At 35.7% G+C, this 26,747-nt stretch overlaps 1 protein-coding gene and 2 long non-coding RNA genes across 6 annotated transcripts in view; 2 read left to right on the top strand and 1 right to left on the bottom strand.

Moving 5' to 3' along the window:
* LOC124441186 overlaps nucleotides 1-26,747 on the bottom strand; it is a 63,217-nt gene that overhangs the window by 14,377 nt on the left and 22,093 nt on the right. For all 4 annotated transcript variants that reach the window (XM_046991618.1, XM_046991617.1, XM_046991619.1 and 1 more), the window contains 7 exons: nucleotides 26,600-26,730; nucleotides 25,870-26,016; nucleotides 25,444-25,537; nucleotides 25,074-25,209; nucleotides 11,253-11,325; nucleotides 10,930-11,044; nucleotides 9,874-10,018 (listed from right to left, as the gene is read on the bottom strand). In XM_046991618.1, the coding sequence (XP_046847574.1) occupies nucleotides 9,874-10,018; nucleotides 10,930-11,044; nucleotides 11,253-11,325; nucleotides 25,074-25,209; nucleotides 25,444-25,537; nucleotides 25,870-26,016; nucleotides 26,600-26,730 (841 nt within the window). The remainder of the gene's footprint in view (nucleotides 1-9,873; nucleotides 10,019-10,929; nucleotides 11,045-11,252; nucleotides 11,326-25,073; nucleotides 25,210-25,443; nucleotides 25,538-25,869; nucleotides 26,017-26,599; nucleotides 26,731-26,747) is intronic.
* LOC124441187 lies at nucleotides 8,005-8,535 on the top strand. The gene is made up of 3 exons (XR_006946899.1): nucleotides 8,005-8,083; nucleotides 8,245-8,437; nucleotides 8,507-8,535. It is a non-coding gene; the product is annotated as an uncharacterized LOC124441187 (long non-coding RNA).
* On the top strand, nucleotides 8,966-9,288 carry LOC124441189. Its single transcript, XR_006946900.1, has 2 exons — nucleotides 8,966-8,996; nucleotides 9,101-9,288. It is a non-coding gene; the product is annotated as an uncharacterized LOC124441189 (long non-coding RNA).

Below are 26,747 nucleotides of genomic sequence, written 5' to 3'. Positions count from 1 at the left end.
CACAATTTAGCTTTTCCATTATCAAATGATGCGTTGCAAGCGTTTGATTCACTGAAAAATGATATTGAGAATGCTGTAGTAGGATCAATTGATGAATCTTATCCTTTCCAAATAGAGACCGATGCATCAGAATTTGCACTTTCAGCGACATTAAATCAACAAGGACGACCAGTAGCATTCTTCTCAAGAGCACTAAATGCTTCAGAACTAAAACACTCGTCAGTAGAAAAGGAAGCAGCTGCTATCGTGGAGGCCGTTCGTAGGTGGAAACATTATCTAACAGGTAAACATTTCAAACTAGTAACGGATCAGAGGTCAGTAGCTTATATGTTCAATTTGAAACGTCATGGTAAGATTAAGAACGATAAAATAATGCGGTGGAGATTGGAACTTTCTATGTATGATTTTGACATAGTATATAGAACAGGAGAAGAAAATATACCAGCGGATACCTTATCGAGAGTGAAGGTTATGTCGCTTACACTGGATAAACTTTTCGAACTTCATAAAGCACTGTGTCATCCTGGAGTATCTCGCATGAGTCACTTTGTAAAAAGCCGAAATTTACCATTTTCGATAGAAGAAATTAAGCGCATGACCGAATCATGTAGAGACTGCCGAGAATGTAAACCCCAATACTATCGACCTGCACAGTCACATCTGATAAAAGCAACACAGCCGTTTGAAAGACTGAACCTAGATTTTAAAGGTCCGCTGCCTAGTACGGACAAGAAACGATATATATTGACTATCATAGATGAGTATTCTAGATTCCCATTTGCGTTCCCATGTGAAGATGTTAGCGCTCGGACTATTGTTGCTTGTCTATCAGAATTATTCTCGGTTTTGGTATGCCTACGTACATTCATTCTGATCGAGGGTCAGGATTTATGAGTGCTGAACTAAAGAGTTTTCTCTTACAGAAGGGTATTTCAAGTAGTAGAACAACAAGTTATAATCCTGCAGGAAATGGCCAAGTAGAAAAATTCAATGGAACGTTGTGGAAAACAGTTTGCCTCGCTTTACGATCGAAAAATCTACCCATTAACCACTGGCAAGAGGTGATGCTGGATGCACTCCATTCGATTAGGTCCTTGTTATGTACGGCTACAAACGCTACTCCTCATGAACGATTATTTTCTTTTCAACGTAAGTCAACGAGCGGGGTGTCTGTCCCTTCATGGTTAGCTACACCAGGAAAGGTTCTATTAAAACGTCAAGCGCGAAATTCAAAGTTTGAACCATTAGTGGACAAAGTACATCTAATACAAGCAAACCCTCAATATGCTCACATTGGACACGCTGATGGAAGAGAGGATACCGTATCAACAAAATACTTAGCACCTCAAGGAGACTTAGGATTTCAAGACGGTATAACAACTTCTGCCCCTCCAATAGAGGATCAAGACACTACAATACGTCCCACAGAAGACGCAAAGATAGAGATATCTACGCCAACGGAAGAAGTGAGAGGAACAAATTCATATGATGAGAGTGTTGAACAGCAGTCGTCGCAATTACGACGCTCGGAAAGAAGAAGAGCACCAGATCGATTAACTTATGATTAAAATATAATAAAACAGAACGAATCAACTAACATTTATTAAAGTCATTCTATTACCTTGAGTTAGTTAAGGACAGTTATATTAAATTCAGCTACATATATGTTTAGGTATTTTTTTTTGTTGTTAGGGTGAATGAACAGAATTCATTACGAAATTTAAATATACGTAAATGTAAATAAGTATGCCCATTATTTAAGGAGCCTTTGCATTGAACCCTGGCAGTGTTGTGTAAAACCTCCTTAGGTTAGTATATAGAAGATATAATAAATATTTAATAAAACTTTTACAACAATGACGATCTCCGAAAATATGAATAAATTGACAAAATTCGTTAGCCACTTCCTACGCTCATACAAAACGCTTCTTTGTCTCTAAATTATTTGCAAATTACAAGAAAGTCGAAATTATATTTGCTCGAATAAGTTGAATTTTGCCAAAATGGTTATATATATTTGTGGAATACGACAAGTTCCTATCAGTTACAATGTAATAAATGTTCTATACGTGACAAGGGGTAATAATTAACACGCAAAATGATAACGTATGTTGAGCTTAAACATTTTGCGATCTAGGACAAATAAAAAAAATCCTTACGGCAAAGTTGAAGAAAAATAGTCACTTTATCATGTGCAAACGTTTTTTTTTCAGAAAATCAATAACGAATGGCAACAACTTCGTTGAAAAAAGTGCTTGGTTTGTTTATGTTCTAGTCAATTAACGCATTCTGATTGGCTAATAACACAAAAATGTCAACAAAAGCGCTGATTGGTTTAACATTAGTGGACCTTTTTTATTGGCATTGGTATCGGAAGTGAACTAATTTTACCCTACATGACTACCTGTTCAAATATATTCAGATAATGCTGAGAGAAACTACTATTTATACGTTTTAAAATGTCTCTATACACATTGCTATTTCTGATAAGTATTCACATTTATGTATTTTCACAAGTATTTTCACATAAATTCAAAAATAAGATTGCCTTATATATGCTGTTATCGTCCAATATAAAGTAAAATTAAAGCATGAAATTCGATCAATACTTCTTGCTGATATGAATTTGATATTATCAGGTACGAGTCAAACAATTACTTAATGACTTTCTTGTTGACATAACCTGATCCAACAACGCAGGAATAAAGCGAAAGTTCAGGAAAGCGCGTGAAACACGAGCCAAAGTTGTGTGAGTCCCTTGGATGTTTAGACGAATGTCCTGCAGTTATAAGGATAAACGATGGGAGGTGTCCCATGATTGTATATTGTCCATGACTTCTTCTATGGCATACGAACAAGTCATCTTTGTTCAACTTTAATCCAATTTCAACTTCAACTTCGCAAAAGTAAGGATCGTTCCCTTCTCTCTGTTGTTTCCGACGAATCCACCAATCTCGTTGGGTCGTTGCTTAATCTGTCGAATACGGTTTGGACTTCCTTACGCAGTTTTTTCTACAGTTCTCTATGAACCTTCAAATCTACACATTACACTCAGATCTCGAGGTAAGTCGTTGTAAGTCTGTCGTCCACACGATCCTTCATCACTTCATCGAAAGTCGATGTCAGTTCTTTGTTCTGTAAATTTCTCTCTATCTTTGTACGACATTGTAAATCCTTACATGTTTGTAAATGTAGATCGTCCAGGAGGACGATCTCGTTCCAGCAGGACTTAGAATTAAGTCCCTGTTAAACACACAAGAGGCTATTTAGATTATCAAATCCACTAGCAGACGACAGATACGAGCACGGATTAACGACTGTCACAGACGAATCAACTATTACATCAAGCAACAAGAACAAAGACTGAACAAACTGAAGGAACTCATACCAACGACAGTATGTGATACTTTACTTTCTACGATACAAACTATTGCAGAGAAACGAGCAAACAAGACAGAGACACAACACTACATCAAACAACAACAAAAACTTGAACGCTTAAAACGCACAAAACACGTACAAGACATAAACATGACAATAACTGGGTGAGGAATATTTCTTCACGCTCATTAGACGAAACTGAAACACGACTACTATCTTACGGACTAAAACATTCCATAACACCTAGACGATTCCCGACTGAGACGATGGTATCAAGTGTCGAGGCTGTCCTAGCGTATCAAAGAGACTTGTCAGAGACAACCAAAGACGAGATCAGAAGCAGGATAGCCTCCGCTTTACAATCGTCCTCTATACATGACAACAACTTGACAAAGGACGAGCAACAAGCACTCAAACGACTAAAACACGACAGCAACATCGTCATTTTACCAGCAGACAAAGGACGCGTGACTGTGGTCATGGACAAGAATAATTTCTTCGACAAAATTGGCACCCTTGTTAACGACAGACAAACGTACGAACAACTCAAACGATACCCAACACCATCACTAGTACGCAAACTTAACAGCAAGATTTTCTCTATGAGAAAATCTAACATTATATCTGAACGTCTTTACTGTCGACTTAGATGGTCAGTACCACGACCACCCAGACTATACGGACTACCAAAACTTCACAAACCACAAATACCCATGCGACCAATTGTATCATTTTGAGTTCACCTACTTACGAACTCTCCAAGTACTGGACTGACATACTGCAACCACTTACAAGCAAATCAAAACACAAGCCACAATCCACTGAAACTTTCATTACAAAACTGAGCACTATACAAATACCGGACAACTATACACTAGTGTCTTTTGATGTGAAATCACTGTTCACCAGTATTCCACTTAATCTGGCACTTACAAACTATAACTCGACTTCATCAAACGTAACACTTACAAACCCAACGAATCCAACGAAATGAACAACTCAGTGACAACAGCAACGATACCTTACATCAAAGGTACGTCTGAAACGTATCTCGCGTACCTTACGACCATACAACATACTTGTCGCACATAAACAAATCACAACATTACGACAAGTACTATCGAACATAAAGGACAAAGAACAACCCAACGAACGACGAGGTGCAGTTTACAAAATAACTGCTCCGACTGCCACGCCTCTTATATCGGGGAAACTGGCAGGAAGTTAAACGTAAGACTTACTGAGCACAAACGAACTACAAAGAAACAAGACAAAAGTAATCACATTGCCGAACATCTCCGAATCACAGAGCACAACATTGACTGGGACTCGGCAAAATGCATTACTTACAGTACTGACTATAGACCACGGCTTAAATTAGAAAGTTGGTATACCAACTTGGAAAAACCCCCCTGAACAGATTACAGCAATTTCCGGCCTCTTACAACGACTTATTCACAATACAAACAAACGATCAACTAAAAACATTACACTTCACATTAATTCACAATGACAATACACAGTTGACACCCACACATTTCCTGTACAAACAATACAATGACGTAGGAACCAGATAACAAATACGGCTAACCTGACGTTTACTCCACATTTGACTCTGAAGATGACTACAGCTAAGGTTGCCGAAACGTCAGTCAACAACAACAAAAACAGTACTTCTCAGGACTATACCAACCTGGACGATCTACATTTACAAACATGTAACGATACTCCCCGGTTCAAGGAGTATAGAGGCATAGCCTATCGAAGTAGTTTGACAAGCTACAATCTACCAGGGGCCAGTTGTATAAAGCTCTTAACTACTTTTTAACTACACTTTTTGCAGTTAAAAAGTAGTTAAATTTAACCACGCGGTTAAGTCGGTTGTATAAAAAAGCAGTTAGCGCTAAATGCAGTTAAAAGGTAATTAAAGTTAACTATGCTATGGAGCATAGTTAACTTTTCAAAACACAGTTAAATATGGCGGCTTATCTTCTCAACGACAATTATGGGCGAGATGTTGATTAATAAGGTTTTACGTTGAATTTTTAATCACACATGTATCTTCCATGGCAAATGCTTTTAGAATAAGAGCTTTATGGACAATGTACTAATTCGTCAGTGCTGTAAAACATCCCAAGTTTTGCTGACGAAAAACAGCCAACAATTTATCCACATAACATATCCTTTTTTACACAAGAGCAATTGCATTTTATATTATCTTTCTTGCGTCCGGTAGCTCTTTGCAACTCATAAGCGAGACTCTCCATTGAGATAGAGCCACTTCTTTAAGATTAGTGCACATAACTCGCTACATTGTCTTACAGATACGTACAATTCGTTCAATGACAGAAAAAAGAAAGAATGTTATTCGAGCAATGAATCCTATAGCCTTGGATGTATCAAATATTCAAATTACGGGTTTTTCCCTATGCATTTTGCTTGATTGAATATCATATGCATCATATAAACTCTTTGCTCTATGGAAAATAAAGCTAGATTATGTTAAAACAAAGAGGTACTACAGTATAAATGTTGTTCTAAGTATACCAATGATAATACATATAGATACATGAGCTTTACAACAGTTTTTATTCATGACTACTCTTTTGTGTATCAGCTGCATGAGATACAATGATTTTAGTTTCTTAAATACTTTAAAACATTTCATCAGCATGCATGGTGAAGGTCCATGTTGCTTGACATATATACATTATCCATTGCACATGGTTTATTACACAAGAAGAAAATATACATGACAGTCAATTAGTGGGTTTTATTGATATTTCATCAAGTATTTTCTATGTAAAAATGCTTATTTTCAATGTACATACAATCTTGCCTGCCAATAAAGATCTAGCAACTGTTTGATGATTTAAAAAGTAGAAAAAAATGAATAAAACTCCCAAGCTTTAGACAAAGATAGGCTAATAAATCACAAAGGCATAAATAAAAGTTTAATAGCTAAGGCTCATTAATAAATATACCCAATAGATTTTATAACTCAGTTGTTGGAAGGCAGAATTAAGAACAAAAAAGGGTTTTGTCTACAGCTGTGAATATAAAATGTCACAAGCAGAGAAAAGACAGTTGCTAGATTACATGGCTACTAACTATGATGACTCAAAGAAATGTTTTCTAATAAAGAAAAAGTCCATCACTGTCATCTTTTACAAATATGTGTGACTTATGTCTGTACAGACACATTTCTTTCAAGCATTTTACTCAGCTGTTATAAAGAGAAACGAAACGACCTTTTGCTTTGTTACCCTTAATCTCTCAGTTTTAAATTCTGTAGAAGCAAGGCCATTCAATTATTTAAATCCTTGCACATAAAACACAATCTGAATCAATTTGAGAAGAGTTCATAGTTTCGTTTGCCCAAGTCCATTATACATAATTGGTACATAAAATAAAGCAGTCCTTGCCGAGACGCATATCATTCATCAACATCGTACTGTACTACACAGAAGATAAGGGTCGATTTTCTTGAGAAAAGTCCAAAGCATACGCTACAATTTAATCCGGTTACCATGTCACCGTGAATTGTTTATTAAATTCTATTTTCGTATCATCAACATCCGTAAAAACGACAATAGTTTGCCATATTTTTAGATTTTTACATAAGCCAAGAGATTTTTCTTCATTTTAAAGTCATTTTATAGTTCACTTGCCCGCCATTACAAAGCATAAATTGATGTTTGCATAAATTTGAATAAATTTGCTATTTGCAAAACTGCTTGTTTTGTCGAAAACCCGTGAAATAAACCTGAAAGAATTGCTGTCTTACAGCCTTAGTGATTATCCGCTATCACTTGCTACTGTCTCAGGAGGTATGGTGAAGACTGCAAAGTCAAAGATGTTTGAAATATTGGAGCCTTTTGCAAAACAACCAATGCATGCAAATGTCGAAAACCTAGATGGAAGTGCGTTACTTGTAGATGCAATGGCAGTTTTTCATGTTCTAAAGGGCAAGTGGAAGACATTTGGTGAGTTTGCTGATTCCACTTTTAGTTTCTTGGTCCAGCTTACAAAGCAGTGGAAAGTTTCAAGATTGGATTTTGTGGGTGATACGTATCCTGAGATAAGCATTAAAAACACGGAGAGATCACGTCGAGCCAGCGTCCAAGGTATAATTGATTTAAATAAGAACAATCTTTCAATCTTAGTCCTTAAATAGTTTCACTATTTTTCTCTAAAGGTTCACAGACTGTCCATATCTTTAGCAAAGACCAAATATTACCAAAGCAGTGGAAAAAGTTCATGAGCTCTGGTAAGAACAAAGAGTCTCTTATGGCATTTGTGTCTGATTATTGGAGTACCTATTTATAACCACAGCTCTCTGGTCTGTCCTGCTTGTATGTAACCAGCAATACTAAGTGCATTCGGCTGACTCCAGGAAAATCAGCAAGTGATCCAGTTATTCCAGAAAATATTCCTGAGCTCGAGAGTAACCATGAAGAAGCAGATACTCGCTTGCTACTTCATGTAAAGCATGCAGCGCAAACCTATGATCATCTTATCGTCAAAACCCCCGATACTGATGTTTTTGTAATTTGTACTGCCATGCAGAAGAAAATTGTTAAAGATCTTTATTTATTGACGGGAACTGGTAAAAAATTTCGAGCCATAAATATCACATCAATATCAGATGGACTCGGCGAGGATTTGTGCCAATGCTTACCGTCATTTCATGCATTCACAGGTGAGTACAATTTATATGTCCAGCAAACATCCATAAAACCTTGTAATTTTTTCTTTGCATAATTGAAAAAAAACAAGGCTTTATCACCATAAAATGAAAAGTAAAAAGCCTCATGCGCTACAAACAATCTACAATTGGTATAATTTCTTTTTTCGGCATAGGCTGCGATTCTACGAGTGCCTTTACGGGAAAAGGGAAACCTTGGAAGGTACTTCATGATAACCCTGAGTTTATCGAAACATTTAAATTACTTCGTTCGACATCTGATCTTCCTAAGGAAGTAGTGCTTTCTTTAAATAAATTTGTATGTCTTCTTTATGGCGATAAGAGTTCAGCGCGTGTTAATGCTTCAAGGTAAATATAAAATATATTTTTGCTACTATTGTCTTTTTTGCATTTGCTTTGTATTTCTTTCGGTCCTAGGTACACTCTCTTTGTATCTGGCAAGTGTTCGGATGAATGCCTTCCCCCGAATGCAGATAGCCTGCTTTTGCACATTAAGAGAGCCAACTACCAAGCAGCCATCTGGAAGAATAGTTTGCAATCGCACATTAATGTTCAACCTCCTGTGAGCCATGGATGGCACATGAAAAATGGTCAGTTAGAGATTCTTTGGATGACTGGACCTTCTGCTCCAGATACACTTGAGTGCATGACATGCAAGTGTAAAGCTGGTTGCAAGAATCTTCGATGCTCGTGCGTGAAGTCTGGTTTGCAATGTACTAACATTTGCGGTTGTTCTGACCTCAGTAACTACGCCTCTGAAGATGACGGCCCAATAAAAGAGCCGGATGAGTGCGATGATAGCGATTACGATGATGCCGACGATACACATGAAAACTTCATGAACGTTTTCAATGCACTGCTCAGCAGTGTGTACAGCAGGAACTAGATGGCGACCAAAGGATTCTGAGTACGCAATCTCATGTGCCAATTTATTATCGTTATATTATTTACACAATAAGATGAAGGACTCCTTCACAATTCAATTTCAAGAATTGTTTTTTCATTTTTTAGTCTTTTTGTCCATCAAGCAGCTATGGAAGATTAATAGCTAAACATATCATTTCAAATTAACTTAGAAGGATTGATCCCTAATCATTATTTAGCACCGTTTTTTGAATATGAGCCAGCAAATTTAGCGAATTTCACACAAAACAATATGGCGGATATAGAAAATAAATGTCGAATTTTTGATGGCTCTAGCTGTCTTGATTGCAGGTTTTCGTGGTGTAAACAGGCAGATTTATATTAAGTGAGTACATATCAGTACATCTATGTTGTTTTTACTAAGTCATGAATTTCTGCATCTGAACCTGAACAATAATCCACCATAGAATACGGCCTATTGGGTCAATTGCATTTTTCATTGTCCACAATCGTACAACTAAATGTTCACTTTTCCCTATCAAGGTTTGTGTTTATCGAATATCCACGAATTTCTGGAAGCTTGACCAATGTCATAAGGAAGTTCATATAAATTTGTTTTATTTCATGTGATCAGAGTTTGTAGGGCTGGCAAACAATGACTTGGGCGTTCGCTGATATCATGAGTTTTCTTTATATTTGCATTGGGGAAGATGAAAGATCAGATTATGCGCAGTTGTAGCCCTCTGATGTAAAATGCAGTAAATCTATCCATGGCTTTGTTTTTGGATTAACGAGCTCAAAAAGCGATATGTACGTGAACTTGGTAATTAGTATGCTACTATGCAGGCACTTGCTCTTTACAATTCGTATCATATATCATTTTTCCCTACACATCGACAGATAAATAGCTAATAACTTACTTTTCATAACAATCGACAGCTTCCATCAGTTTCTTCAATTTGTTCAAAGCTTCGGCCTTTTGTACCATGATTTTGATTAAGTCTTTTCCTTTATCAAACGCAGTAACATCTTCGGAAGTAAGTAGTTTACATATTATGTTGGAAGCTGTAAAGCAAACAGTATCTCATAAAAAAAAACGAAATGTTTTCGAAGCACCTTTATAATAAAAATTCGTAAGTGAATAATGCTGGTAATAAAATCTTTAGTAAACCAACTAAATCCAACTTTATTAGTAATTCAGAGGAAAGCAAAATTTCTGTACAACATATCTTTGTGCATTAGTCATAAAATTTGGATTCATAGAAGCTCGACCTGGATATAAAGACGTTTCCTTAGTTTTTCATATTTCTGTTGTCATATTGTGGCTCATTGTGTTCATGGGACAGAACATGTAACAAGTCGGATTAGCCTCTCAGGAAAGGCCTAACTTATTGTGGGTGGCCTTTCCTACTTAAGTTTATGATTCCAACAAAATTTCTACTGTGATACTTGATGTATTATAAGCAATTTGAGGCCCATCTAACTGCGAGTGCATCAAACGGTATCATAAAATAAACACAATGAAACGCGTTCGCTGATTGGTCTAGAGCTGTGTTTGCATTAGCCTGTGCAAAACACACCTGAGCTCAACCAATCAAATCAATCATAACAATCAAACAGTTGCACTCTCGAGCAGGTGCAACCCTCGACCTTCGGTCTCGGGCTTGCACTGATCTGCTTTCGAGTTCTCTCAAAATTCTCCTCGGTTTGTATAAGCCTGTGCAAACACAGTAAACATCTTTTATTTCTTAATTGAAAACAAGGGATGGCATGCAAAAAGCAGAATCCGTTCTTAAAAACGGCAGTGATGGATTTTCGTTCGGAAGGCTTATGGCCAAGAGGGCTTCCAAATGTTTTCAAAAACCTTCAAAATTCGACAAAAAAATTTGTAAGGCCGACGAACACCACTGTATAATTGGAAAATTGCCAATATAAAATTTGACGAGATTACTTAAGTCTACAATATGTTTCAATACCATCAAATTTCTTCAAGAACTTTTCACACACGACAAGACAATCCTTCCATCTGCCACAGTACGCCAAAGACTCGGTAAAGTCAACGTAGATTCTTGCGAGACTAGATACACCACACTAAGAGGAATAGAATGCAACCCTTTGAAACGGACGCCCTGTATAGAATTTGCATGATTTAACCGTAATTTATCCTTATACAAGCAATTGAATACAATAATACACACGAATTGCGGCAAAAGCACATTGCAGACACCTAAGCATGAAATTCCTTTCAATGGCGTCAACAGCTTCTTTTTTTTGATGAAGTAAAAAAACAAAAAATTACCTTTTTTAAATCAACGGGTTTCTCATTAATATTATTGACAAGTTTTCCATAAAATCGCGACGCCTCGGAATAACTGATGTTACAAAGAAATATAAAATCAAATCATTGCAGAAACAACCATGTTTAAAAGTAACACATATTTTTAATAAGATATGCATATTTTCTAGGTTACTATAAAATTTTTAAAACTTTTTTTTCAAATGCTTCATGAGTTATTGTCGACGACAATCCACTGGGCGCTTGAGTTTGTTTCAGTGAAAAGACTGGAACGATAACTCCAATACAAAAGCCATATGATAAAATGAAGCCAATATGGCTTGTGTGTGAGTTTTACGTTGAACATGTCATGTTTTTACACTTAACGATTGTCATATAAAAGAATTTTTAATGACACATTCATTTTTCTGAAAAAAATAAGCTGTAACAAAAGGAATACAGCAGCGAGCAGTCATTTTAAGATGTTGACATTATTGTTTTCAGTGGGCAAAAGGCTTACACGACTTGAGAGCTATAATTTTATGTCAAAACGCTGACTTTTTCTGACATATAACATATAGAATATAGCAAATTTATTATAAAACGACATTCCATGTTTGTAGATGTAGATCGTCCAGGTTGGTATAGTCCTGAGAAGGACTGTTTTTGTTGTTGTTGATTGACGTTTCGACATCCTTAGCGGTAGTCATATTCAGTTTACAGACTAAACACGCTCGCGAATTTAAAGAAGCTTGGTACAGTAAAGACAACGACACAATAAACAGACATATCGACATATCCATCATATACTCACAACTAAAGAAAAAGGACAAAAAAACTACAAACAACACCAAGATTTTACTGTTAATTTATTGTTAAAGCAGAAGCAAAACGACATATATTTAATAGTTTAAGTTACATAAAGAGCGTTGATCTAAGCCATGCGGTGTCGAGCAGAACACAATTTAAAGTGTGAAAATGTAAAATTAGCATACAATAAATAGTGCTTACTAGATCATGTGACTAGCACTATGATCAGATGTATAATACTTTGTTTAATACATATGTAATGTATCGTCATTCCTAACACTCCCACTTGAGGATATCATTATTAAACAAGACTAAAGTTAATTGATTTCAGAAACTCCCAATTGTTCTCTGAATTTTATAAATTTTTCCTTGGATAGACTTTTGGTCATGATGTCGGCTAACATTTGATCTGTAGGGCAGTACTTCACATCAATTGACCCATTCCCAACTTTCTCTCGAATAAAGTGAAATGCAATGTCAATATGTTTGGTGCGGTTATGAAACTTGGCATTCTTTGATAGTTCGATAGCTCCTTGGTTATCTTCATAAATAACCAATGATTTTTCTGATCTTACATTCACATCTTGTAGGAGCTTCTTCAACCATACAATTTCTTGTGTAGCTAAACTTAGTGCGACGTATTCAGCTTCGGTAGAAGACCTTGCAATACATGTTTGCCTTTTGCTACACCAACTTACCGTACTTCCTTTGACTTGAAACACATACCCAGATATTGATCTTCTAGTATCCAAATCGTTTCCCCAATCAGCATCAGAATATCCAATAATCATTTGCTTTTCTTCATTAGCTTTAAATACTAGACCATGATTAATAGTCCCTTTAATATATCTTAAAACTCTTTTTACTCCTTTGAAATGTTCCATTCCAGGTCTAGACATGTATCTTGCCAGAATTCGTACTGCACTTGCTAAATCGGGACGTGTTGCCGTAGAAACATATGTAAGGCATCCAATCATCTTTTGGTACTCTTGAACATTAATGGGCTTTTCATCTTCGGATAATGCCCAAAACTGTTTTCCTACTTCCATTGGTGTACTAACAGGTTTACAATTTTCCATTTGAAATCTCTTGAGAATACCTTCAAGATATTTTGGTTGGCTAATGGTCAGCTTTCTTGACTTCCGGTCACGTTTAACTACCATGCCGAGAACATAGTTCACTTCACCCAAGTCTTGAACTTTAAATCGTTTGCCAATTAATAACTTTTCTTTATTCAACATATCGATACTGTTAGAGAAAAGTAAAATATCATCTACATGAATAGACAGGATGACAAAATTGATTCTTCCATCCTTTGCTTTGATTGATTTCATATACAAACATTGGTCTGAATCGGCTTGTTTGTACCCACTTATCTTCAAGTAATGATCTATTGAGGAATTCCAGCATCGAGCTGCTTGTTTTATGCCATACAAGCTCTTTTTCAGTTTGCATACATGATTAGGATTACCTTTATCAACATACCCATCTGGCTGACGCATGTAAATCTCTTCATTAAGATCTCCTTGTAGAAACGCTGACTTTACGTCCATCTGATGAACTTCCCAATCCAGAGAGTTAGCCAGAGCAAGTAAATACCTCCTGGAAATCAACTCCCGCAGCTTGCTAGTATCCTTGGGCTACCAGACGCGCTTTGAATTTCTCAATCGATCCATCAGCATTCCGCTTGACCTTGAAAACCCATTTACTTCCAACTACATTCTCTTTCCACTGGGTAAAGCTACCAGCTCCCACGTTTTATTCTCCATCAGTGAAATATACTCAGCATTAGTGGCTTCAATCCATTCCTTTTTCTGATCACATGACCATGCTTCATTGTTCCTGGGTTCGTTAATATCTGCAGTGAGATCATCTGCAACATATAACTCTTCATCGGGGTATCTAACAGGGGGTCTTCGTTCTCTTCGCGAATTCAGATTCTTAACTTGTTGCATAAAAGTTTCTTCATAAGTTTCTCCCACTGGATTATTAGGTTCAGGATTAAAAATATTATCTTCTCTTACAGCAAGATCATCATTTTCTTCGTTATCATCATCTGTTTGCATAGAAGGTGTCTGTATCTCAAATGTATTAGTAGTGTTTGAATTTTTATTGTCAAAGTTGTAAAACTTCCATTCATCAAAAATTACATCTCGGCTCTTGATGAATGACTTTGTTTCTGGATTGTATAATTTGAATCCTTTTGTACCTTCAGGGTAACTCACAAATATGCATTTTGAGGATTTAGCGTCTAATTTCTTTCGTTTGCTTTTAGGAATATGGGCATATGCTAAGCAACCAAATATCTTCATGCTTGACACATCTGGCTTATAACCAAAGAAACATTCAAATGGTGTTACCTCTTTCACAGCAGTAGTAGGACTTCGGTTTCTTATACAGGTTGCTGTACTCACAGCCTCAGCCCAGAATTCAGTGGGAATGTCTGCATGAGCCATCATCGATCGAGCAGTTTCTAATAGTGTCCTGTTCATCCGTTCAGCCACTCCGTTTTGTGCTGGATTGTGGGGGACAGTGGTTTGATGTGTTATGCCTTTTTCTTTCAAGTATGAATTGAATTCTTTAGAGCAGTATTCACCTCCATTGTCAGTGCGCAAGATATTCACCTTCTTCCCAGAATTCTCAGCATAGTTTACAAATTCCTTGAACTTTTCCAGGACTTGGTTTTTCTGTTTGATGAAATATACTTGTGTATATCGGGAAAGGTCATCAATAAATGTGACAAAATATAAAGATTTTCCAAGAGATGGTATCTCCATTGGACCACACACATCACTGTGAACAATTTCGAATGACTTCTCTGCTTGGTGAGGGTCGTTCTTTGGATAGGGAGTCCTATGTTGTTTCCCCATAATACATGATTCACACACAGACTTGATTTCATCTTCTTGAAAATTATTCATTCCTTTAACCATATTACCTTTAGCAAGTTTCGAAATGTTATCATATCCCAAATGCCCAAACCGACAATGCAATAATTCTCCCTGAGACATTTTCTTCGCAACATTGACTTGCTCGTCACCGATAGTTTTTAACACAAATAATTTTCCACATATCTCACCTTTTGCCAATAACTTTCCATTTCTTGAGATTAAGCATTCATCTCCTTGAAACTTTACTGAGGCGCCCAATCTTGTCATTGCTCTTACAGATAACAAGTTTTTTCCTAATTCTGGAAGATACAGTACTTCACGAAGACTAATATTTTGGGTACGACCATTGATATCTGCCAAAATATTGTATGATCCTTTTCCATACGCTGATATGGTTCGATCATCACCTAGGTTTACAATGCATGGCTTCTTGAAATCCACATAATCATATAGACAGTTCTTTTGGTATGTCATGTGCTGAGTAGCCCCAGAGTCTACAATCCAGTGGACATTATCTCCACAGTTGGATGTAATTAAAGCTTCTTGATCAAGATCAGCTTCATCTTTCTCCGCACAATGGACGGATCCCTTATTTTGATCACCATGTTGTTGCTTATTCCCTCTTTTATAACGTTCTGGACAGTCTCTGGCAAAGTGTCCCTTTTTCTTGCAATTGTGACAAACTCCTTGAAATTGTTTCTTATAATCAGTTCGATCTTTCCCTTTTCCATGAGTTGACTTGTCATTGTTGAATCTACCTCTTTGAACGGAATAGGCATCCTCATACTTCTTTTCATCACACATTCTGTCCACATCATTCAACAACATGCCTTTGACTTTTTCAAACGTTAAGCTATCTTCCCCAACAGCATCTAATGCGGTAATCAGAGGTTTGTACTCATCAGGCAGACTTGCCAACAAGGTCATCGCCAATTCCTTGTCATTTACACTTATCCCCATCTCTCGCATTTGATCATGAAGTGAACGCATGTGATTGATATGTTGCAACATATTACTTCCAGACTGGAATTTGCAGGAAAAGTATTGCTGCCTTAACTTGATTTTCAGCAAAATTGACTCTCGTGCAAATTGGGCGTTTAGGGCATCCCACGCCTCTTTCGCTGTTTTCGTTTTCCGGACATGAATTTGTTGTTCAGGCTCGACGGCCAAACAAATGTAAGTCCACGCCTTCTTCGCGGAAGATATGAACTTCTTTTTCACCGCTTCAGGAGCATCATCAGCAGGGCTTTTTGCAGATCCATCGGCGTGTTCAAATAGATCTAAACTTTCGAGGTGTAATCGCATGTTAAATGCCCAATCGCGATAGTTTGTCCCATTCAGCTTTGTCATTTTCAATACAAAGTCGGGTGACATCGCCATATTGTTGCACGCTTCAGTCTCACTTCGTTTTATTTAAAACATTTCATTGCTTTAAACTCAAATCTTTGATACTACCCAGACGTTCTAGTGTCCTGGGCCCATAACCTGTTAATTTATTGTTAAAGCAGAAGCAAAACGACATATATTTAATAGTTTAAGTTACATAAAGAGCGTTGATCTAAGCCATGCGGTGTCGAACTGAACACAAGTTAAAGTGTGAAAATGTAAAATTAGCATACAATAAATAGATCATGTGACTAGCACTATGATCATCTGATCAATAATACTTTAATACATATGTAACGTATCGTCATTCCTAACATTTACATATATATATATATAAATGAAAGTACTCCGGATTGTTGTAAAATATATTTTATTAAGCTTTCGACTCGGTGCTTCGAGGCTTCATCAGAAAGATATAGGAAGTTATATACAGTTGTTTTTTATTTGTATGCGCTTAGAGCGTCTAATTGGATTAGCGGATTAGTGGCCTATGTATCGTTTTGAGCAATCTTTGCATGGTATCATGTAGATCGCGTCGGTTGTATCATGGATTGTTGTTTTGTCTTTATGTTTGGTTAAATATGATTTGAGTTTTTGTGGAGGTTTGTGGGCGACGTTAATATTGAATCGTCGAAGAAGTGTTGCAGTCATTTTTCATGTTCCGTTTATGTTTTGTAATGTGATTATTTTACTGTTTCGTCGGGTTTCTTGTTACTTTTGTCGGTTTGTGTTTTGTATTTTGTTTATAATTTTGTTTATAAAGTTTCTAGGGTAATTGTTTTATAAATGTGGAGTATAAGAAGCATAAGCACAAAGCATCGAGGACGCAGCTGCAGTGTTATAGCAAGCTCCTTTTATAATTAAGGAGATCGCTTATTTTCAATGAAAATACGAGGTCATTTTAATGAGCCTTGAGTGACTGACCAACATATTAATTCCATTTAAGAAAATAAGGGCCATAAGCATAATTGAGTGATTTTTATCATCTAAAGCAAGTAACAACGTCAGAATCTGATCTTACTGGTGCACAAAGCAATATATGTTATTCTGACTATGAGGAAATGACAACTTTGAAAATTCACAAGTCACAACATCATGCTCTTCGTCGTTATTCCAATTTTGCTTTGTTCAAGCTCTCTTATGTACCAAAAACCATTAACAAGTTGGTTCAGCTTCGAAATCTTGATAGAAATACCTTCTTAAATATCCTAATCAGGGACGTCGCTACCGGGGGGTGTGGGGGGTGCAAAACAAATTGTAACAAAAAAACAGGTAAAAATAAGGTAAAAATCAGGTGAAAATCAAGTGCTAAACTATTGCAATACTGACATAAACACAATATTTATCATCAACTTAGATAATTCGATGTTAGAAAAATGTGCGGTACGACATTTAACTAGCGCGATTTTTCCTTGCTTTCCTCCAAATCAATTTATCTTACGATATAAGTTTATAGAGTGACCAGTGCTCCCAAAGGTAAAAAAAAAGTAATAGGTACTATTGTACGTAACATTAAGCTGCTGCGCATGCGTTTTTTGTCATTCTTAAATTACTGGCATGTAACAGGTATGACAAAGCAATTTGTTGATGCTAGTTTAAAATCATCATGCAAAATTTACCTTTAATAATAAAATACACAAAGAAACAATAGTTAGAGTACAACACTGACAGTGATATGTTATACTTTGCTGTATGCTTACTCAGTATAAAATACATACACAATTAATACTTTGTACAAAGTAGACAAAGTAAACAAAACATTCAATCAAATTTCTACGTTTCCACTTTCGACGACTACGCCTAAGTCATCTTCAGTAATAAAAGTAAATTTTTTTTCCAGAATGTTTTTTTATGGATACTCATCTATAACTGTTATACGTCATGCTTATATTTTCAGTGAATGCACGGCTAGCCCCATTAATTTCCCGACATAGGGGCTAGCTAAGGTCGGCCACAGGGGGACTGACTTACTCGGCTCATTTGACCACGCGCAAAGTTGTTGCTTTAAAATTATCAATCCTTGCTTATAGGATATCAGTAAAGCATAGTTGGTTTGGGAAATAATAATTTACATCTATAAAATTTATCAACATGGTGTACATGAAGTAATAGACTATCTGATAGCACGTAAGACGTACGAAATGAGGAGTAAGGGATGCAACTGTCCCTTAAATTTTAAAAACTTTGCAAAAATTGGGCAAAATAGTAGAGGAAAAAGGGAAAATTGAGCATAAAGTTATGTATTTCTTCATAAAACTAAATATGGCGTATAGACGTATAAATCTAGAAAATGTTTTTGTGAAGTAGGACGTTTGTATGGTAATATGTCCTTTAATTTCACTTACAAATCGGTGGATAATAGTTTACACGACCAATTGATATTACAAAATCTGCATAAGATTAAAAATTACTACAATGGAAATTCGGGCAATTAAATCATTACACTCTCAAAACTTAAAGCTCACGTATGCCTATGGTTGTTAAGACCGTAATCATTATTACCATTTTTAGGTCAGAAATGTTACTTGTTACTTGTTAAATGTTACTTATCATTATATTGCATGTAAAAATCATCATGGAATACAATATCTTAATACAAATCATTTATTTTTTAAAATAGAAAATTTTTATGTCATTAATTTTTTCTCAAATTCGGCGAAATGCATATAAGGAAAACAGTAGAATTTCAGGTAAATTTGGAAAAATCTTCAGGTAAAGATTTGCTACAACCCCCCAAATTGAAGGTCTTTGCCACGTCCCTACAAACGACTGAAACTTCGACTTAGTTGGCGCAGAATATCAAAACTAGCAGTGTAAGAGACCATTGTAGATATTATATATAAGAATATCATGGATAATGCAGTCAAACGTTACTGATATAAATTTTTTTATCAAACAAGCTTCCGGCAGTCTGTCTACAGCCTTCGACGGGTTATAAAAGAAATTAATGGGATGTAACACTATATAAATGCATAAAGAAAAAAGCGGAAATGAAGTAATATGATATGAGCTTCTAATTTATACGTATTCTTCCCCCAGTATGTATAACCCTGCTATCGGATGACGCATTTTTTCTAAGATCATTTGTTTTGGCAAGATCTTTTTCTACTATTTCCCATCTGCAGCGATGTCACAGTAAATACGCAACAAAATCATGACTAGGTTGTCGATCCAGGTCTCATGGCATCACTCGCACAAAATATTTGAGCTGTGATTGGCTTGACACCCTTTTCAACGGTGTCAGAAGATAGCAAATTGCACAATATTCCAACTGCCGTCTATGTCAACAATGCTCTATTCACTGATATATATATTGGACTGTATGACGCATCTCTTGTGAAAATTGAAGCCGGAAGTTCGATTATTTACTACTGGCTTCATGGGGGTATCGGTCCAACTGTACTATACTTTTGTATTAAAAAATCACCGTTTTCGCGTTTTGATTCCTATTACAAACTTCTGATTAAGGCAAATTTTTTATGAGACGTAGAGGAAAAGTGGTAAAGAGTTTCAACCAGAAGATCTGTTTTCTTGGCTTCGTAAAGACTTGGCTTCGTAAGTTGTATTCATAAGATGGCAAGTTGTATTGAAATTTGAAAGTTGAAGGTGACGAGAACAATTTTTGTTGTGCGAGGCATTTGTAGAAGATGAATACTTAAATTACTAGAAAGAACGAACAAAGGTATTCATATCTTCAATATATTCATCGATATTGAAGTTGTTCACAAAGGGACTGGTTGAAAACTTTGCTTTGCTTAAAAAACTTTGCTGTTGTTTGAATGTTACTAATGTTACAGCAAAAACTTTGCTGTTGTTTGAATGTTACTAATATTTAATACATGCAATATAATGATAAAACCTTAAAAGTTACTGTGCTATATATTTCTTCCTTATTTCAGTTTTTGCTTTAAGAAACAGTTTGGGCTTATTTAACTATAGAGTACAGAATGAAGATTTGTCATTTGCTTTATTTGCTGCTTGTTTAAAGAAAACTTTTTTGACTTTTCAAGTCAGAAAGAATAATCCGTTGTATAAAACAAAACGCATACAGGTTTCACTCCGAATCACTCCTAAAAAAGGCCTGTAATTTTAAAGGATTGATCAGTTTATGATCGTAAATATGATTATCTAATCAGTTTGTACTTCTCAACTACAATTCCAACAACTCTAGGTATTTCCATGCAGTTGTGGGCTATTTTCCATAGTTTTTCCATACCACAGTAGAGTTACCGATGACAAAAATCACGGCATTTTGATCATATTTCATCTATTTCATCGTATTTTTAGCTCTTCTTCATGTAGTTACATGTTGAAAATTCTTGATTATTCTCGTATAAATGCAGAATATATTTGCCACATAATTTCGAAAGTTGTTCCCTTAGAAATGGCGGCGCTCCTTATTTTTTAACTTCGAGTTAGATGCTAGATCCAGTCTTATTTCGATATCAGCGATCCGATAAGCCGCGCTTGAGATAGCCCCTCGAGTTATTATAGAACTCAATGGCTACGGCCGGCTACGTTTAAACACTGATATGTATCCATAATTGCATAAAGCACTATTACTAACGTGCATTTAATATAGACGACTAGTTTTTTTAGAATAAACATGTTTCGACATCTCATGATGCCATCTCAGTAGTTGCACCAATTTGTTTTTATTGTTTACTCTTGTTTCAAACCATTAAACTGCATGTCAACTTATGTAGTGCATCCATGTATCTCCTTTTTGGTTTTCATCTAGGCATATTTCCTGACCATTCTAAACTCAGCAAAGAAGGTCAACAGTCTCTACAGTGCACAAGTTAAAAGACCTTTCCATCATCGCCCCTCTGATGGTATTTAACCTTTTGTGTTACCACTTGGATATGTTTTCCGAATATAGTGGTAAACACAAGCAGATAAAGGCCGAGTATTCTCCCATCCCATAGACCCACAAAACCATCGCATCAACCATCTGTATGCCACAGCTCTCAAGTACCTGAAGTAAATAAATAGGTTGGACTAATTATTGTTGATGAAACAATGTTGATGATAACATTGTTTCTCATACAATTTACAATCTTACATATTTAATGATTGTGATGCTTGGCGGCGATAAGCACGTCCATTCCTATCTCTCAATAGTGGCCCGACGTTTTCAAGGACAGCCTCATGAACTAAAGGCCCAAATTTGGCATGCTGTGTTATGCATGATATTTTCTCAATGCTGCCATCGAATGTCATTTTCTGCAAAGCTGGTCCAATTTCCTTACAGCATCTGTACTCTAATGCGCCTTCTAACAAATCGGTATGACAGCATTGACAATTACACCTGAAACGTTGGAGCATTGTGGTTTATAAAGTAACTTTATGTATATTACAAACAGGAGAAAACAACAACTTACCATTCACCGAGTGGAATTACGCCATCACTTCGTTGTTCTAATGTCGCAGGGAGAATTCCATCGGGATCATCTGGAGTATGCACTTCATCACCATCTCCTGCGAGCGGTTCATCGTCATATGCGAAGTCGTTTAAATGCTCGACATAACCCACGGATTCCGAGCTCGAATCAGATACGCATTCAGACATCGAACTCGAATTATCTGAGCACTGAATTCAGGCCATACTTTCCGGAAAACTTGTTTTTTAATATTTTATTGAAAATACTGTCATTATTTGTTTTTAAGACAAGAAAAACGACAACAAAATCACCTCCTATAATATAATATTATATTGACGGAAACAGACGTGTTCAACTATCTACGTCACAAGTATCAATATGGCGTCGTAAAAAATTCGCAAATAGTACCCGACTTTGGAGGCAAAATTAAGGAACTTATATTTATCTGTTTAAGTCCAGCGACATGACATAGTTCTTCAAATAATCCAAATTTTCAATTAAGCTCGTAAAAAAGGGGGGCTAAAATTCGTAATATAAGCACTTTAAGTATAAGTGAATAATTACATAAATAATACAAGGTTTATATAAAAGTAATGATACATAAATTACAACAATAATAAGGAAATAAGATAAATCGACACTAATCGACAGAGCATACGAACTTAACAGAACGAACAATGGCTTTCGACGAGACATAAAAAACATCACATCCACTCTTTTACGAAACTCTTCCCACTACACTTTATTAACAGAACCGTAAAACGATATCTCGAAAACCAACAAAGCAACAACCTCAAACTAGACATAGAAACTCCTGACACGACGATCACGACCAACACAAATGAAAATTCCAAAATAACAATTTTATACTTCAAACTACCATACATCGGAGACTTAAAAACTATTACTCACGACACACACAGCGCAGACTTACAAACATTACGAAACGCTTCTATACAGATATTCAATTAAATCAATGGTGGGATGTAATTCCCGGATACATGGTGGTATTTGAATTTGGATATTCCCGGTGGTATATGAATTTGGATATAAATCAATTGCGCGGGATGTAATTCCCGATACATTGGCGAATCTTCGCGCCATTTATCCACCAGAATCCGGGAACATACAACAACAGACAAAAACTCTCATATCTACCGACACCTTCTTAAATCTCACTCATGTAAAACCAACTATTCACCCTCTTGCTTCAAAATCCTCGACACTGCCGACACCTCATTGTCTCTTAAAATCAAAGAAGCACTCCACATTAACAAAACTAACTCTGACCTCAATGTTCAAGTTTTTTAATTCAACACAATATTCAATTTATAACACGCGTGGACGCTCCCCATTAATTTATCTTATTTCCTTATCATTGTTGAAATTTATGTATCATATTACTTTTATATAAACCTTGTATTATTTATGCAATTATTCACTTATACTGAAGATGGCATCGTGAGATGTCGAAACAACGACATGCATAATATACTGGATAACGCACCATGTATAAAACATAGTATGATAATTGAAGCCAGAAGTTGGCTTATTTGCTTATGACCTTCTTGGGGGGTATCGGTCCCACTCTTTACTATATTTTTGTGTAACAAAATCACAGTTTTTGCGTTTTTATTCGTTCTACAAACTTTTGATTCGAGCAAAATTTTTTGTGAAAGGGACAGAACAACCGGCGAAGATATTTAATTCTAAAAAAATTGTCTTTTTGACTTTATAATGCAGAAAATTGGATGGTACAAAGTCGACCTGCATTATTTTGAAACAAACTGGAGATTAAATGATGCTGCTGCTTCTTAACAAATGTGGAAATATTACAGCGATGTGCAAATATTACAGTGTGGAAATATTTCAAATTACGTCTTCATTATATCAGTGACGAAACAAAACAAATCGACAAAGACAAATAATCAGAAAGACATTTTGATGAACAATAGTAAGTTCAAAACGGTATCATCAAACTCTACAAGATGTACATCATCAAAATATGCGAAAGTACCTTTTTGTGTTGCATTAAACGAAGCAAAGTTTTCAACCAGTTCTTTTGTGAACAACTTCAATATCGATGAATATATTGAAGATATGAATACCTTTGTTCGTTCTTTCTTGTAATTTAAGTATTCATCTTCTACAAATGCCTCGCACAACAAAAATTGTCCTCGTCACCTTCAACTTTCAAATTTCAATACAACTTGCCATCTTATGAATACAACTTACGAAGCAAAGTCTTTACGAAGCCAACAATATATCGATAAATCTATCGAAGATATGAATACCGCTGTTCGTACTTTGTTCTAAGTTAAGTATTCATCTTCTAAAAATCCCTCGCACAACTGAAATTGTCCTCGTCACCTTCAACATACAAATTTTAATACAACTTATCATCTTATTTTTCTTTCGTTACAAAGCCAAGAAATCAGAGCTTCAGGGTCAAAACTCTGAACCGGTTTTCCTCTAGATCTCATGAAAATTTTGCCTTAATTAGAAATTTGTAAAAGGAATACAAACGCGAAAACTGTGATTTTGCAAAACAAAAGTATAGTAAAGTGAAACCAGTAGCAAATGATCGAACTTCCGGCTTCAATTTTCACAAGAGATGCGTTATCCAGTCCAATATACATATCAGAGCGTATAACTTGTATATACGTCAGCAATCTATGTTTATAATATGTATGATCAAAACCATTGATTTCGAGCTTAATCCCCAAGATGTCTAACTACCGTGTAAAGGTGAGGCAAGGACGCCATCTTGAAAGGTGCGAAAAGCAAAACTCAAAACTCAAAGAAATAAGGTCAAAGAAAGTTTCAAAAACCAATCAAATCAAACATTTTAAAAATCAAATCTAGCCTATCAACATTGTAACTGTATATCAATTCAGGAAAAGAAGATATTACACGCAAATATCGTCAGTTGTGCCATCTTTCACGAAAGCGGCTTGCCTCACTTGTAACTATAGAATTTTTAGCGAAATCAGATATCAAGTAGATTGGAGATGTAGGTAAATGATAAAAACGAATTTCATCCTTGTAATTGGCAAGTTATGTATTATTGTGTTAGAATTCGGTTTATGGCTCATTGGGGATCAATTGTCAATCATGAAAATTGATTCATGAAAATTCTAAACATCGGGTGATTTTTAAAGGGTTGCACACTATTTTAATACGCCTGTGTATGTACGAAGCTGTACGTATGAAATTTTTACTCTTGGACTAAGATAGTGACTAGTTGTCAGTAAAAAAGAATAACCCAAAATTAACACCATACAGTGGTATGAAATACATCGTTGCCTATTACTGTCTACCGTTGTGTATTAGTTTGTATTCTGTTGTATATTATTCGTAATTGAAAGGCTTACCGTCGTAACATCAAACAGGTGCTGCCCAATTTGAACAATACAGAAGACAAACCAAGTTTTGAATTTTGTCTATTGTACTTCGTAACACCACTTATGTCGGTGAAAATGACAAAATTATCTTCTGAGTTGATACGACCTTTAGTAAAACAATAAAACATATGGTTATTTATATTATGACGGCAAATTTTACATAACTAATCTTTACAAGGGAAATACAAATATGAGCAGTTCTACGAATATGAACATACAAGTTTAAGGACAGTATTTCGTCTATGATGCGAGAGATGTTCTTTTGTTTTGAGAGTTTCTCATTCTGCTCTAGTGTATGTTGTAAGTTACAATCAAAATATTGAAAATAGAAAACACAAACCTAGTACATCAAAAACTTGACGATAAATATGATCCAATAAAGTTGATGAAGAAGGTGAGCGCTGCTTCGGACATCGTTGCCTTGCGTTCAAAATCTACAGCAGAATAGACACATGAAAAAAAATTTTTTAAATTTGTAACGCAAAAAAAACTGCGAAAAGTTCTTGTGTGTGTAATGATCCCTTTCTTTTTCCATTATAATTTTGTTGGGACACGACTTTCTTCTTTGCGTCATGATCTCCCTCTACGAAAACACCGCGCATTTCTATCAACTCCACATTCTCAAATTGTAAAAAAATAGTCCAATCACTGTTTAACAATCCGAAAAAATGGCCAACATCAGGGGAAATTTTTTTATCGTGTCGTAATTTGGTGCAGAATACGACGTTATCAGCGAACATCAGATAACTTGCAAAGAAAAACAAACCTTATAGAGATATTTCCACATGTTAAATTCAAGAACAGTATCACACATTTCACGATAAACTACTGAGCAGTTGTAAAGAGCCTCCAAGTGGTTTTTATCAATGAAAAATGACAGTCGGAATTTTAACAGCGCTGAATGATACTTTTCCTAAAATTGCAAAGTGATGAAAGATAATACAATTTAATGATGGTTTGGAAACTCAATCAAATTCAAATGTACTGTCTAATCTACGCTAATATTCGTAGTAATGCATGCAGGAGTTTTTTCCCGAACTAAGATGTTTCTGTAAATTGACTTCAAACTTTATGATCTAATAGAATAGTAGAAAGAAAGAAAAGTATATCTTCGAAACATGACAATGTACACCTATAGCACCATCGCCAGTTGATGAAGTCAACTACTTCAAGCTATTTATAAAATTTAATGACTGTTTTAAGTTTTGCCAGTTTAGAAGAAAACCCATAGTAAATAAAAACTTTACGAGGTATGCAATTAAGACAAGAAGTCAGAAAGACAACTGTTTATTCATGGAACAATATATTGATGCTGAAAGGACTTCTTTCACGCTGATCCTTTTTTCTCCAGAAGCAGTGAAAAGTAAAATGTTTTACGTAAGACGAAACGAAAACAGCCAAAGAACAACTTAAAATCTATTATTTTATGAATATAAGATCTCAATAACATACTTTATAACATAAGAAGGTTGTTTCACACATTCAAACGTAGCTACCTGTCTTGCTAGAATACAACCAACAAAATTCAGCAATTTAGGCAGACAACCACTTCCATTAGCTGAGCTCACAATTCTCTCGAGATACAACAATGCATTTTCATATTGTCTGCTTTCGTATAATAACAATGCTGCGAAGAAGAGAAAT

Source organism: Xenia sp. Carnegie-2017, unplaced genomic scaffold (assembly GCF_021976095.1).
Source record: "Xenia sp. Carnegie-2017 unplaced genomic scaffold, XeniaSp_v1 HiC_scaffold_20, whole genome shotgun sequence".
NCBI classification, from domain to species: Eukaryota; Metazoa; Cnidaria; class Anthozoa; order Malacalcyonacea; family Xeniidae; genus Xenia; species Xenia sp. Carnegie-2017.
The sequence above is the reverse complement of the archived record's forward strand: the minus strand, read 5'-3'. Positions and strand labels throughout refer to the sequence as shown.